At 38.3% G+C, this 14,346-nt stretch overlaps 1 protein-coding gene across 24 annotated transcripts in view; it reads right to left on the bottom strand.

Annotated features, from left to right (window-relative positions):
• PLEKHH2 (pleckstrin homology, MyTH4 and FERM domain containing H2) overlaps positions 1 to 14,346 on the bottom strand; it is a 124,820-nt gene that overhangs the window by 65,082 nt on the left and 45,392 nt on the right. For all 24 annotated transcript variants that reach the window (XR_007718940.1, XR_007718939.1, XR_007718937.1 and 21 more), the window contains 5 exons: positions 10,818 to 10,967; positions 8,926 to 9,009; positions 8,206 to 8,287; positions 6,069 to 6,254; positions 2,846 to 3,807 (listed from right to left, as the gene is read on the bottom strand). Coding sequence is in view for 7 of the 24 variants with exons in the window: in XM_050755198.1 (XP_050611155.1) it covers positions 2,846 to 3,807; positions 6,069 to 6,254; positions 8,206 to 8,287; positions 8,926 to 9,009; positions 10,818 to 10,967 (1,464 nt within the window). In the remaining 17 variants the exon portion in view is untranslated. The remainder of the gene's footprint in view (positions 1 to 2,845; positions 3,808 to 6,068; positions 6,255 to 8,205; positions 8,288 to 8,925; positions 9,010 to 10,817; positions 10,968 to 14,346) is intronic.

Here is a 14,346-nt window from a genome sequence, read left to right on the forward strand (position 1 = left end):
TGAATATGAGAATTGCAATGGAATTTATATTATCTTGTTCCAAAAGTAGAATTTTGTTTTCTCTTCTCTTCTGAGAAATCTCTGAAACAGGTACTGGACAGGTTATTAGCCCTGCCCCCTTGAGAAAAGGGACCACAGGCAGTTCCTAATGCATATAGCAACATGTCCTGAATTTTGTAATGGGTCTAACTCGGACACAGTTGACCGTCCAGGAAATAGTGGGCAACTAAGGCCATCCTCTTCAGCACAGCCATTGGCCTAAGAGGTAACTGGCATGAAATCGCTGACTATCAGGGACATTTTAGATTGAAAAATGTCTGGCTGAATGAATCAGATGCAGTTTCTTTGAGCGTGAGATACACACACACACAGACAGCAACAGAAAGACATATAACAATAAGGCAGTAAGCAGGAGACGGGAGGCAGTCTGAAGCCCTAGGAGAGTGGGGGAAAGTAGTTAGTAGTGGAATTCAAGAGAGGGGACTGGAGGCCTGGGAGGACAAGCTGACTCACTGGGAACAGGGGCAATGGATGTCACTTGTTTCTGGCAGAGGTACTGCTGACTCATCACAAGTTGTCCCTCTAGAGTGACTGTTGTAATTTGCATGGTATTCTAGTTCAATAAGGATAGGCTATGCCTTAAAATAAACTCTTAGAAATTCTTAAAACAAACATATTTATTGAGGTAACTAGAATACATCTCTTTTCCTTGAAACCTGAAAATACCTAACAAACACAGAAATAAAATCTTAGACTTGGCCAGTCTGCTGGAAGGCTTTTGAAAAGCAATACTACTTTTTCAGGACTGAATAGTTTCAGGAGAGTAAGAGAAGACAAAGTGGGAAAAAAAAAAAAAAAAAAAAAAAGTAGTAGAATGGGTTGCCAAATAAAATGAACTTAAAAGCCTAATCTAAATCTCTGAAAATCTCAACATCATAAGATAGGCAAGATTTCAATTTCTCACTGCCTAAAGTATAACATAATTGGAATTCCAGAGATTCACATGACATTAACTTCCCCTTTCCTGTGCTATCCAAAATTTAGTAATAAACTACAGAAGGTTTCATGTGGATATTGAAATAAAATGTCCTCTTGAAAGCAAATAAGAACACATATATCTTAAGGTCTGAATTTATATTAGAAAAACATGTCTGCCCTAATTTGCTTAAAACTGCATCAGTCACAAAATTAAAAAATATAATAATAAAAGAACATGACACCAAAAACCAAAAAAGTCTTGCAACCCAGATGTTTCTCTGGAGGTCAAAGGTTAGGTCAAAGGTTAAACTATGCCACTATGTGAAGAAAAACTTAAATCTATAAAACAGATGATTTCAGGCCAGGTGCAGTGGCTCACGCCTGTAATCCCATTATTTGGGAGGCTAAGGTGGGTGGATCACCTGGAGTCAGGAGTTCAAGACCAGCCTGGCCAACATGGTGAAACCCCATCTCTACTAAAAATACAAAAAAATCAGCCGGGTATGGTGGCAAACACCTGTAGTTTCAGCTACTTGGGAGGCTAAGGCAGGAGAATTGCCTGAACCCGGGAGGCAGAGGTTGCAGTGAGCTGAGATGGTGCCATTGCACTCCAGCCTGTGAGACAAGAGTGAAACTCCACCTCAAAAATAAATAAATAAATAAATAAAAATTAAAATTAAACAGATCATTTCATTTTATTTCAAATATAGGATTTTTTTTTTTTTTTTTTTTTTTTTTTTTTTTTTTTTTTTTTAGTCTAGCAATGTTATCCTACTAATAGGCAATGTTTCAATGGAAGAAGATTTAATCTATACTAGGTCTGTAGAAAGATGCTTTGGAAACCAATGGCTATATAAGCTCAAAAAGGAAATTAAATTTATCTTAAAGCCAATCAGATAAATGACTAAGTTCAAAAACTGATGACTAACAAGAGTATCCTGGTTCAGAATTCACCCAAAATATCACAGTTAGGGGGAACCCTTCTTTCCTACCCCCAACGTTTTCTTCCACATGGAGGAACCTCCAGTAATTGAACACTGCTGATCCCTCTCTACCTATTCACTTTCCCCTCCCCAAGAGGAAGAGTGGCTTAATGTGATTGGTAAGCTGAGAAGGAGAAACTGGGCACGCAGAGCCTGGCAGCTTCCTCTCCCCTTTCTCTTGAGAAATAGCTGCCTGCAGAAAACAACCATCTGTTCTGTTTTTCAAGGTGGTAAGTTTTAGAGGGACACGGCCTCACTGGCAGAATCCTGTGGTGGTCCAGGGCTTCCTGGGAATGGGTGAATCTTTGGTTCAGTATTAGAAAGCTCATTTGCCCACTAATTCTCTAAAATTAGTTTTATCAGTAAATAAGGTAATATCTTGATCTCCCATCTGTCTTGTCATTATCTTATTTCTTAATTGATTCAGAACTCAGTGAGGGAAGAGAAGAAATTGTAGTCTAAAAACTGGAAAATGTCAGAACAAAGCTGGATTTGAAAGGAAACAAGAAAAGACAAAGTAAAACTTGAAAATGAGTATGGACACTTTGGGAGGCTGAGGCAGGAGAAACACTTGAGGTCAGGAGGTCAAGATCAGCCTGACCAACATGGCGAAACCCTGTCTTTACTAAAAATACAAAAACTAGCCAGGCGTGGTAGCGCATGCCTGTAGTCTCAGCTACTCAGGAGGCTGAGGCAGGAGAATCACTTGAACCCGGGAGGTGGAGGTTGCAGTGAGCTGAGATTGCGCCACTGCACTCCAGCTTGGGCAACAGAGCGAGACTCCTTCTCAAACAAAAAAAAAAAAAAAAAAAGAAAGAAAGAAAGAAAAATGAGTGTTGAGAAAAAAACTACTGTGTATGTGCTACGTGCAGCGATATAATTACCCAAGAAGGAAAACGGTGCAGGGGAGGAGTTGGAGGTTTGCTGCACGCCGCCTTCTTTGCTGAGTCACAGTTTTCCTGGTCATCTGAATTTGGAGAGTCCAAGGAGTCATAGGAAAATAATCCATCATCACAACTCGTGTCCATATTCTCTAAAACTTCTGCACTGTCACCATCAACTAGATCAAGATCAGTTTCCTGAGGTCTCAGTGGTCGTATCATGCTTATAGCATTTCTATTTGTACCACACATCCTGTCGGAGCTTAACTGTGGCTGGCTTAAGTGCCTTTTGGCGAGTGCTACACTTATACTGAAAACATTAGGAATCCTTAACTTTGGGGGTGGCAGGTGTGATGAAGGCACTAATTGTGTTCCTTTTCCAGAGAGTGAGTTAGGATGCTTTGGCATTAAAGCTGGGGTCAAAATAGGGCTTGGGGTGTTGGCCTCACTTGATGAAGATGAATAATCAAGTCTCTGAGATTGAAATTTTTTATTCAGTTCATCCGAGGAACTATCTTGCTCCTTTTTACTCGATTCAGAATTTCCCTTTCCGAGAGGACTATTTAGAGCTTTCCACTGTGCCTCCTGCTGCCAAGAATATAGCTTCTTGTGTTCTGGTCTCTTTATGCCAAAAGTCTCTTCCTCAAATATAGAGCTGCTGTCATCAGATGCTGTCAGATACATTTCACTCCCCATCCTGCTACACTGGACCCCTTCCTCAGATGTGTGACTAGAGAGGGTGGATGTACATCTGGACTTGGATCTTCCTTTGTTCCCGTCTTCCTCATCAGAACTCCAGTCACTCACTGGAGCCCCAGAATTCTGGGAGACACCACCCTCTGTGGCAAAGCTTGTTCTTGTTTTCCGATTCTGTTCCGAGCCACAAGGGGTTGGATGCAATGTTCTCTGGCCTCTGTTGTTTTCTAGAACTTGGTTATCAACAGACTTTTCTGGAATTTCCATTTCTAGAAAAGGATACATCATATCAGCATGCTGCCTTTAAGAATATAATATTTCTGTACATTTAGCTTTATGTAGATACACTGTAGAAATTGACACTGTAGAAATTAGCTGGGTGCAGTGGTGTGTACCTGTAGCACAGGTACTACACCACTGAGGCTGAGGCAGAATGATTGCTTGAGCCCAGGAGCTGAAGGCTGCAGTGAACTATGATCAGCCACTGCACTCCAGCCTGGGTGACAGAGCAAGACCCTGCCTCTACTTTTTTATTAAAGGAATAAACCAAAAATTTCATATAAATCATTTACATTATCCTGTGTTAGTCTTACATCTTTTTTAAACATAAGTTTTTGAAAACTATAAGCTTTATATAAAACTCAGAGCCCTAACATGTCAATATAATAGTTTCCAAATTGGTTTTTACAAAAAAAACATGTTGGGGGAAAAAAAACTGAAAGAGTCTAAAGAGAGATAATACAAGAAGCAAAATGTGAAACAGGGCAACTTTGACTATCAAAGAAAGCAATCACCAAAAAAATGAACAGCATGAATTCTATTTTAGAAGCAAAGAAAATGACACCTCCTTTCAACTAAATATTTAAATTATAATAAAGTAAATTTAAGCATAATAAATACAAAGCTATAGTTTAAGAAACAAACCTTGCACCAAACTTTGGTACACTGAGATATGTAAAATCGTGAAGAAAATTAAACACAGAAAAGCCTTCCTTGCTCTACTTTTGGTTTAATCGTAACTACAAAATGTGTTTTTATAATAAGAATAACACTTTTTAAAAATATCTTTAGATACGGCTTATTTTTATGTATAACATACTTAACAGAATGAACCATTGACTTCATAAACAAGGAATTAAACTTTTAGACTGAAGTGTAGAAAAGAAACTGAAAACATGAAAACATAGACAGGACCTTCATAATTAAGGAACTAGAGGCTGAACAAATAAACTCTAAAATTTGGTATTAAGCAGTTTGTTAAATCTGCAAATGAGCAAGAGCATCAGTACAGGCAACCTCAGCTGTACTTGACTGTTAGAAAAAGGGAAGGAAATGAAAATGGCTTCTCCAAAGGAGGAAAAAAGGTGCAAGTAGGCCGGGTGCAGTGGCTCACACCTGTAAATCCAGCACTTTGGGAGGCCAGGACTGGCAGACTGCTTGAGCCCAGGAGTTCAAGGCCAGCCTGGGTAATATGGTGAAACCCCATCTCTACAAAAAATACAAAAATTAACTGGGCATGGTGGCATGTGTCTGTAGTCCCGGCTACTAGGGATGCTGAGGTGGGAGGATCGCTTGAGTCCGGGAGGTCAAGGCTGCAGTGAGCTGTGATCATGCCACTACACTCCAGCCTGGGAGACACAGTGAGATCCTGTCTAAAAAAAAAAAAGAGAGACAGAAGAGAAGAGCAAAGTAAGTAATGGCATGAAAGCAAGGAGCAAAGGAGCCTTCTGATTGGAAAATATATCATTTTCAGAATTTCATAACCAAGCATAGACACAACTTTTACCATTATACTTTTTCTCTTCTGGGGGAAGGAACTTGGAGTTGAAAGTAGAGAGGATGAAAACTCAGGTCTCTCTAAAATATCTGGGGAAAGTCAACAAAAGAGATTGTGCTAGAGGTGGCAAAGCCAACAGCTGCAACGAAGCAAAATTTAGAGAGATTTTTTTCTTTTTTTTTTTTGATAGAAGTGCTTCAAGACGAAAAGAAGAAGAGTAGAAATCTGTATACAGGACCAGGGTTTAAATATCTAGGAAAACATTTTCTTCTTTGAAGGATTAAAGGAAAACCAAAGCAGTTATTAATTTATCCTCTAGGGTTTTTTCTTTATAAGTTTGCTATGCCAATGTTTAATTTCATGTGTAATATTAGGTAATGTTTTATATTTTAAATAAATAATGAATAGGAAATTCACAGTTCTAATCTGAAACTCTGCTAAAACAAGTACAGCATCTTGTAGGCGGGACTGTAAACTTTTTAATTTTAAATACCCCCTTCCACCTACAGCAGGAAATAAATATTAAGAAGGAAAAATCAGTTTCTCCTACGCGTCACTGGCAAAGGCTCTCAGAAAACACAAAGTAATTAGATACACAAAGTTAAATGCTGTATTTCTCTTTAGAAACATTCTGATAAAATATCAAATTGTCAGAAAAAAATAAGGAAAATTAAGCTGTATTTGGATTAATCTTAGCAAATGATTTTTCCTTTTTAAACAATGCCACAATCAATTCCTGTAGTCCATAAATACCTTCCATGTCTTTTCCTTCAGTGAACTCAGGTTCTTTCGATGATATCTTGCTCATTTCCTCAGATTTTACTACTTGAGGAGGACTCCTTGCTCGAGATAAAAAGCACCCAAAGGTCAAACTGCTCAGGCGCTGGCCTTCCGAAAGCTTTAGTGTAGAGACAGTGGACGACTTCTTTCCTTGAACTTCTACAACGTCATTAATCAAAATTAAGATTTGAATTTTTTATGAAAGTTTGTTACACATAGAACCAAGGCATATAAAAACTTGAACAAATCACTCTTTCTGCCAGAAAAAAAGCCTAAAGGTCATCTTTACTGATGTACAATAACATGGAACCTTCAATGACAAGTATCACATCCCAATGTTTAAATTCTGTTTTATATATTTTGAATGTTCAAAATATTTTTAACTGAAGAAAGAAAAATATCTAATCCCTTTAAGAGTAGTTAGTTCTAAGCAACAACAAAACACAAACAGATTATAAATAACTAGAGAGCTCTAGCTTCCTGCAGAGTCAAGTATTGACAAATACCAGTTCAGTGTTGGTAAAATGTGCACAGTATGCCACTGTGAAGAAAAAGAAACTGAGGACCTGGTTGCTGAAACAACCAAAGGAACCTTGGATCATCCTTGGGGCAAACCAACCCATGATAACTGTAATGACTTCTGCTTATCTTAGTTTTCAGTCATGAGAAAAAAGCAGATGGGGAGGTTTGGTCTATGGTAACCACAATATAAAGAGCTTTAATCACTTCTTTGGAGAAAAAAATAAAAGAGGAGATGGGTAAAGAATTTAGATAGCTAGTGAAGTGATTAGGTCAGCACCTAATCACGAATTTAATTCATCTCTTGGACTTTATTATTATTTATTTATTTTTGAGACAGGGTCTCTCTTTGTTGCTCAGGCTGGAGTACAGTGACATGATCATGGCTTACTGCAGCCCCAAACTCCCGGGCTCAAGCAATCTTCCCACCTCACCTCTCGAACAAGCCCCCACATAGCTGAGAGTATAGGTGTGTGCCACCATGGCCAGCTAATTAAAAAATTTTTTTTGTAGCAATGGGGTCTCACTATATTGCCCAGGCTGGTCTCAAATTCCTGGCTTCAAGCAGTCCTCTCACCTTGGCCTCCCAAAATGCTGGGATTACAGGAGTGAACCACTGCACCCGGCCCAGTGACCCAGTCAAAAGTTAGAAATAATTTTGGAGATACATGTTTTTTAAAATAGACCAATCTCACCACTGATATTCTTGAGTTTATCAGCAGATTATCAATTGATTCTCCCAACTGACTGGATTCAAACCCTCATCTAGAAGATCCATATGGGGAAAGGATTAGAACACTGGTGATCCATGAACGAACTGAGTTGTGACATTTGCATGCAAGTAACCACCAGCTCAGGCATCTAAGAACACACAGAAGTGCCTCAGAGCTGCCCTCAAATAATGCCAAGTTCAGTAATGTGTTCGGCATGTGTGATGCCAAGAAGCTTCCTCCAAAGTCTTCAATGCAGCTACAAATGTATATTTGTGACTCTCCTAATCCCCATTAAAAGGTCTATTCTCTAAGGTCAAAATTCAAGTCTTCTTGAACTTTTGGAGTACATGTCTCTCTGATACGACTACCTCTAACTCACTATCTTGTGTGGTAAAGTGCCCTATATTCTTTCAAGAAAACAGGGATATGTAGCACTACATCACTTAGAAGGAGCAAAATGTCCTCACCATTAGAGATTAGTACCCATCATCCATGATGTCTGACCTCCCAGGCTAATGTCACTATACAGTACTTTTAGCAAGGCGGACTCTCCGGAATTTAGTGTGCTTCTAAAAAGCGTAGCGATGGAAGGCCTTTTAGAATAGAGAGGGGCGAAATTAGTATTTGGTCATGTTTTTCTGATCTGTGTAGTGACCACTTTGGTAGACATCATCAATTCCATCTCTTTTTTGCCTTCCGCTTTCAGGCCCAACATTCGCTTGGGTGCAGGAGTTCTGGTTTGTTTAGAAATTCTCTTTCATTTTATGACAACAGCTTCTTGGATGATATCCATAATTGCATCTTTAAAACATCAAAAAAAGTAAAAGCCTATATAGTCAAATAAATCCAACTAAGCTATCTTAGTAAAGTATTTGTACCTTGTAGTTTCGACTGCATTGTTCTTATCTCTTCAGTTTGGTTTTGGTTGATCAAACGAAGATTCTGATTCTCCAGTTCCAGCTAAAAGAACATAATGGTATTCTTTTCACAAAGAGATAACATTATAAAAATGTACTAATAAATTATAATATTAGAAAATGTTAATATTTAGTTTCTCTACATGTGTAAGCAAAATACAAAGGAAATGATAAACAAATATCAGATTAATTTATCAGAATAGGCTATCAACCTAGATAATTATGGTATCAATATTTACATTTTTCAGAACTAAGAGTTTTAAATGTTTTCACCCCTTATGCCTTTTCCACTGTAAAATTATTTTAAAGGAAACAATTTCAGCTTTAAACTGCCATAAAAATGAAAATGTGTGCTTCTCAGCTACCAAATACATTAATTTTATGAGATATAGACATATGTCCTATTATTATTTGAAATTAATCAGAACTAAAATTAACTTATCAGAATAAAGTTATTTACAGTTTATTATACATCATCATGAGTCTATTAATATGTTTAATTTTAAAAATACACTGGATATTAAAACAAAAGCTACCTATATCTCAAGTTTATCAAAAGACAACAGTATCACCAACCGATCAAAATTTTTTGTTTTACTCAGAGTAATCATATATTCTGATGATGTATCAATTCAAAAGAAGTAAAAGGTAAAGAAAAGGAAAACATATAGCAATAAATACCTCATTTAATTTAACTGTTACCCACTCTTTGATCTTAGCTGCTTTCTCTTCTATTATTTTAGCTTCTTGTATTCTTATTTGTTTCTGAAATAACAATAGCAATTTGTTTAGTTCAAACATAAATGCAATGGTCTGGAAATGTTATACCATAAATATACAAGGCAAATCCACTTAAAACTTGTTTCCAAGTTACTATATCTACTTTCAAATTACCAAATAAATTTTTAAAAGAAAAAATTATTCAGTAGATACAAAAAGAAACCACAAAGCCATATGCACGTATTACTAGTTTTAGCAACCGCTATTCTCTTTCTCTGAAAGATCATACACTGAAGTCAATCCACTGAATTTATCAACAAAATAAGCCATTTTCTGGAAATGTTCTAGGATTTAGAGCAGTAACACAGGGGTCAACCACGTTGGGGAGAAGAGAATAAGACTCTCCTTAGGGGCATGGCTTTTTTTTCCCCCTCAAATACTAGCTTTCAAAGATCCAAGAAAAATAAACATAGTGAAATTCTAGCTCTCATTTACCAGCCTTAAAATCTGGCTATGGTCACAAAACTACTGAGAATGTGACTACCAAATAAATCACAATAGGCAGGGTCTAGGGGTGGTAGAAAGCTGAAAACCACTGACCTAAAGAAACACTGGTCTTTATCAAGAAATGGGAAAAAAAAATGCTGAAAATAAACAACACATTTAACAAAACGATTTCATAGTGGTCATATTTAAATGATGTTAAGTGACCATTAAGTACATAACCCCAAAGCAATTTTTTCCTAATACATTATTATTATTATTATTATTATTTTTTTTTTTTTTTTTTGAGACGGAGTCTCACTCTCTCGCCCAGGCTGGAGTGCAGTGGCTTGACCTCGGCTCACTGCAAGTTTCGCCTGCCAGCTTCACGCCATTCTCCTGCCTCAGTCTCCCAAATAGCTGGGACTACAGGTGCCCGCCACCACGCCCGGTTAATTTTTTGTATTTTTAGTAGAGACGGGGTTTCACCGTGTTAGCCAGGATGGTCTTGATCTCCTGACCTCATGATCCGCCCACCTCGGCCTCCCAAAGTGCTGGGATTACAGGCATGAGTAGTACATTTTTTAAACTAGATTACTTGATTCCAATAAAGTGGTTCAAAAATGGTATACACGTTTCTAAGCAGAAGGATTGGCATCAAATATAAATATTTAAAATGTAATGTTCTATGAACATTTCCAACACTAACAGTCTGAAGCAAAGATTGGTTGCAAACAATTTACAGACATACCTGCTGATAACCAGATGCTCCCAACTTAAATACTACATTTAAACTCTAACTTTTGGCCGGGCATGGTGGCTGGCGCCTATAATCCCAGCAGGTTGGGAGGCTGAGGTGGGCGGATCACCTGAGGTCAGGAGTTCAAGACCAGACTGGCCAACATGGCAAAACCCTGTCTCTATTGAAAAACAAAATACAAAAATTAGCTGGGCATTGTGGTGTATGCCCGTAGACCCAGCTACTCGGGAGGCTGAGGCACAAGAATCGCTTGAACCTGGCAGCGGGGGGGTTGCGGAGGTTGCAGTGAGCTGAGATCGAGCCGCTGCACTCCAGCTTGGTTGACAGAGCGAAACTCTATCTGAAATAAATAAATAAACTCAAATGTTTGAATATTAAGGAGCATTCTCACATCCAAAAAGTGTTAGATCTTGCCTGGAATCACTCTGAACTTAAAGGAATGCCATTTTACTTGCACCTTTCACCAATAAATGTGATGCAATTCTATGAGTTGACCGAATAAGCAAGATTCCTCCCCAAATATAGAAATTTAAGCTCTCTCTTTTTAATCTTTGTGATTATGCACAAATGAGTGCACACACTTAGAACTCTTTATCAAATTCTTCCTCACCTGCTCTTCAAGTTGCAATTCCAAGTTTTGAATGATGTCATCTTTTTCCTGTATTAGCGACTCCAGATCTTGGCATTTATTATATAATCTTGTCTCTGATTCACTGGTTTGAATATTAGCTGCTTTTAATTTATCTTCCATAACTTGTACCTAAATTCAAAGGATAAAATATTAAAATTGTGTGTGTACTTCGGTTATCACAGTATTAAACCTAGAATTTTACCTTAATATTATGTAGATTCCTAAAAGACTTCAAAAAGGAAAACATTAAACAGCAAGGTTTAATGTGTTTAATGATTATAAAGTCTGAAGCCTATTTCACCAAGTGGTGTTACCTTTGAGGTACATACAAACATAAGAAATTCTCAGAATATTGCTATCATATAAAGTAATGTACATGTTTCCTAGAGCAATGACAATAAGCAAAGTGTTATATGAGTATAGAAACAGAAAGTTTCCAGCCCTCATTTTTTCATATTTTAAACAAAGTATAAATTAAGAAAGATGAGTGGTGAGATGAGACCCAGACTGGATGGCCTGGTATAATAATGTATTATGGGAAAAAACTTGAACTTAGGTGAAAAAGAAGCATATACACTATGGAAAGGGGCGTGGGGGAAGAAGCTTAAAGCCCCAAATGATGGAATCATAAAAAATAAAAATGTATTAGAGTCTAGATATAGGTAGGACTCACTGAGGGCTTCTTGATTCATTCATTTAACAAATATTCAGTGAAAACCTGCCAAGTGCCCGACTTATTCCAGGCCCTGCGAAAGCATCAGTGAATAAACTAGACCCCCACATCTCTGCCTGCATAGAAATTACATTCTAGACCTGGCACAGTGGCTCACACCCGTAATCCCAGCACTTTGGGAGGCCGAGGCAGGCAGACAGTTTGAGTCCAGGAGCTTGAGAAATTACATTCTAGTGGGTGAGAGAGATCACAAATATAATAAATGTTTTAAAAAAAGAAGAGTACATTACATTACTCAGGTGATAATGATAGAGGCAGGAGGCAGACAAATGCCTAGGCAGATGGGGCAGGTCCCCAGTGAAATATCCAACCTTCAAGCTGGAAACAGTCCGGGGTAAATCCTTGAACCAGACTGAGAACCTGCCTTCCTGTTTGGCGCACTTTCTTTCGATTGATCCCCATCCTCCACCTATTTTACATATACCTATCCTTTCCTAATTGGTTTTCTACACTATCATGCCCACTTTTGAGTAATGTCTTTACTTTAACCTTTTTTTGCATACTCGCAAGCCAGTCAGCACGCACTCCCTATTCTGAGCCCATAAAAAGCCCCGGGCTCAGCCATATTGGGAACTCTCCTGCTTCGGGTAGGGGGACCACCCCCACCCCTGTCCCCTCTGCACTAAAAGCTGTTTCATCACTCAATAAAACTTCCTGCCTTGCTCATTCTTTGAGTGTCCATGCGACTACTTCTTCCTGGTCATGAGACAAGAACCCAGATCCAGCTGAGCTAAGAGGCAAAAAATCCTGCCTCTTAGGGTAAAAAATAAGGGTAGTGGGAAAAAAATAGAACAGGGTAAAAGAGACTGAGTGTGTGGCTGGAGGTTGAGTGGTGCTGCAAGTTTATTTTATTTTATTTTTTTTTTTTTTTGAGACAGAGTCTCACTCTGTCGCCCAGGCTGGAGTGCAGTGGCCGGATCTCAGCTCACTGCAAGCTCCGCCTCCCGCGTTCACGCCATTCTCCTGCCTCAGCCTCCCGAGTAGCTGGGACTACAGGCGCCCGCCGCCTCGCCCGACTAGCTTTTTGTATTTTTTAGTAGAGACGGGGTTTCACCGGGTTAGCCAGGATGGTCTCGATCTCCTGACCTCGTGATCCGCCCGTCTCGGCCTCCCAAAGTGCTGGGATTACACGCTTGAGCCACCGCGCCCGGCTGCAAGTTTAATATCTAAGATAGATTGGCCCTGCTTGGATCTTCTGCGAAACACATCCAGGCATATAAAATCTCAGAAAGGCATATCTGCATATTGTGTTTGCCAACCTACATGGATTATATAAGTCTATTCAACTTATAGTAAAGTTTAGATTTTCCTATCAACACCTTTTAGTTCTCACTTTTCTCTCCTTTAGTTCTCACTTTGACTCACAAACTTGATCCTTGATTGTAGATGGTTGAGTTGATTGGATGCCTCAGCAGAAACTTCACAAGGAGATCCAAGTAAGAGATGTTTGAGATGTTAACGGTAGTATGAAGGAAAATAAAATATTGGGGACTGCATACAATATTAAGACTTTCATTCTATATACTCCAAATAGGTAAGAATATAATTTTAGCAATGTTTCAGATTATACAGGCAAAGAGAAAAAAATAATGTGAAAGCATTTGAGAAATTAAAGATGACAGTTAAGATGAAAATCTGAAATTATTAAAAACACTTCTGAAAAGTCACAAGGAATCCTTACTTAAAGCTAAAAAATATTTGACTAATGAGGATTTTCTCCTGAAAGGTATAAAGATTTGTTTGGATTTCTTTTTTTAACCATGAATGCCAGGTTTCTTTTTTTTAACCATGAATGCAGTGGGTTCACTGCATAAATGTAAACCAACTCGGATGCCAAAACTATTCTATTTAAATACCAACCACATGGCTGGAAACTAGGAAAATAAAAGCAGATTAAAAAAAAGAAGAAGAAGAAAAAAAAATGTATTCCACTATCCAAATGATAATTTAAGCTACCTTAGATTCTAAGTAATATAGCGGGCTTTCTGCATGAGCTGAAGGACAAAGATCTGTATCAAGCACAAAGGTCTGCATCAGAGATGATGTCATGCAAAACCGCCCGAGCAGGACAGAGAGCTGGACAGTAATCTTAAGATGGGATAGCCAGTTGCACATATGGCATTCTGAAGCTGAGGAAGCAGGGAGAGAAGAGCAGAGCCCAAGTCCAAAATGGTAGTTCTCATCTGGGCACAGATTAATAGAAGTAAACCTCAAGAAAAACAAAAGTAATTGAGTAAGAATAAAAATAAATGCGACCAGACCTACATCTAGTGTCCCTTTATTAAGTTAAAGCAAGCCACCCTACAGACATTGGGCAGCCACATAAAATAGTCCTATTATTGCTTAGGAAAGGTCTATAGTCCTGGAAAACTATGGTTTGGAACTGTTCTTTTACCCTGAATAACACATTCAATTTGGAAGTTGTTATTACATGAATGAATGCTACAGAGCTCCTTGGATGCATCCTTCCCGTCTGAAGCTCTTTAATTCGACCATTACTTTTAGGCAAACAACTTTCCTAGGCAAGAAAACTATTGGCAAAAGGGGCAAAATCTCTTAGAGAGAGAGACCACAAAGTAGTTACAAGCAACCTACTTACCAACTGGTCCTATTAAGACCAAGTTCTGTAGACAGGATTCAGCCTTCCTTGGTAATTAATATGAATAAGAGGTCTACAGAAAAGCTAAGAGGTCCACAGAAAAGCCAAGATGCCTTTTAAAACATCTCACCACAACCATATGGAAAACAGCTCACTTGTTTTTCCATTCATTTAAC

Source organism: Macaca thibetana, chromosome 13 (assembly GCF_024542745.1).
Source record: "Macaca thibetana thibetana isolate TM-01 chromosome 13, ASM2454274v1, whole genome shotgun sequence".
Taxonomy (NCBI): domain Eukaryota; kingdom Metazoa; phylum Chordata; class Mammalia; order Primates; family Cercopithecidae; genus Macaca; species Macaca thibetana.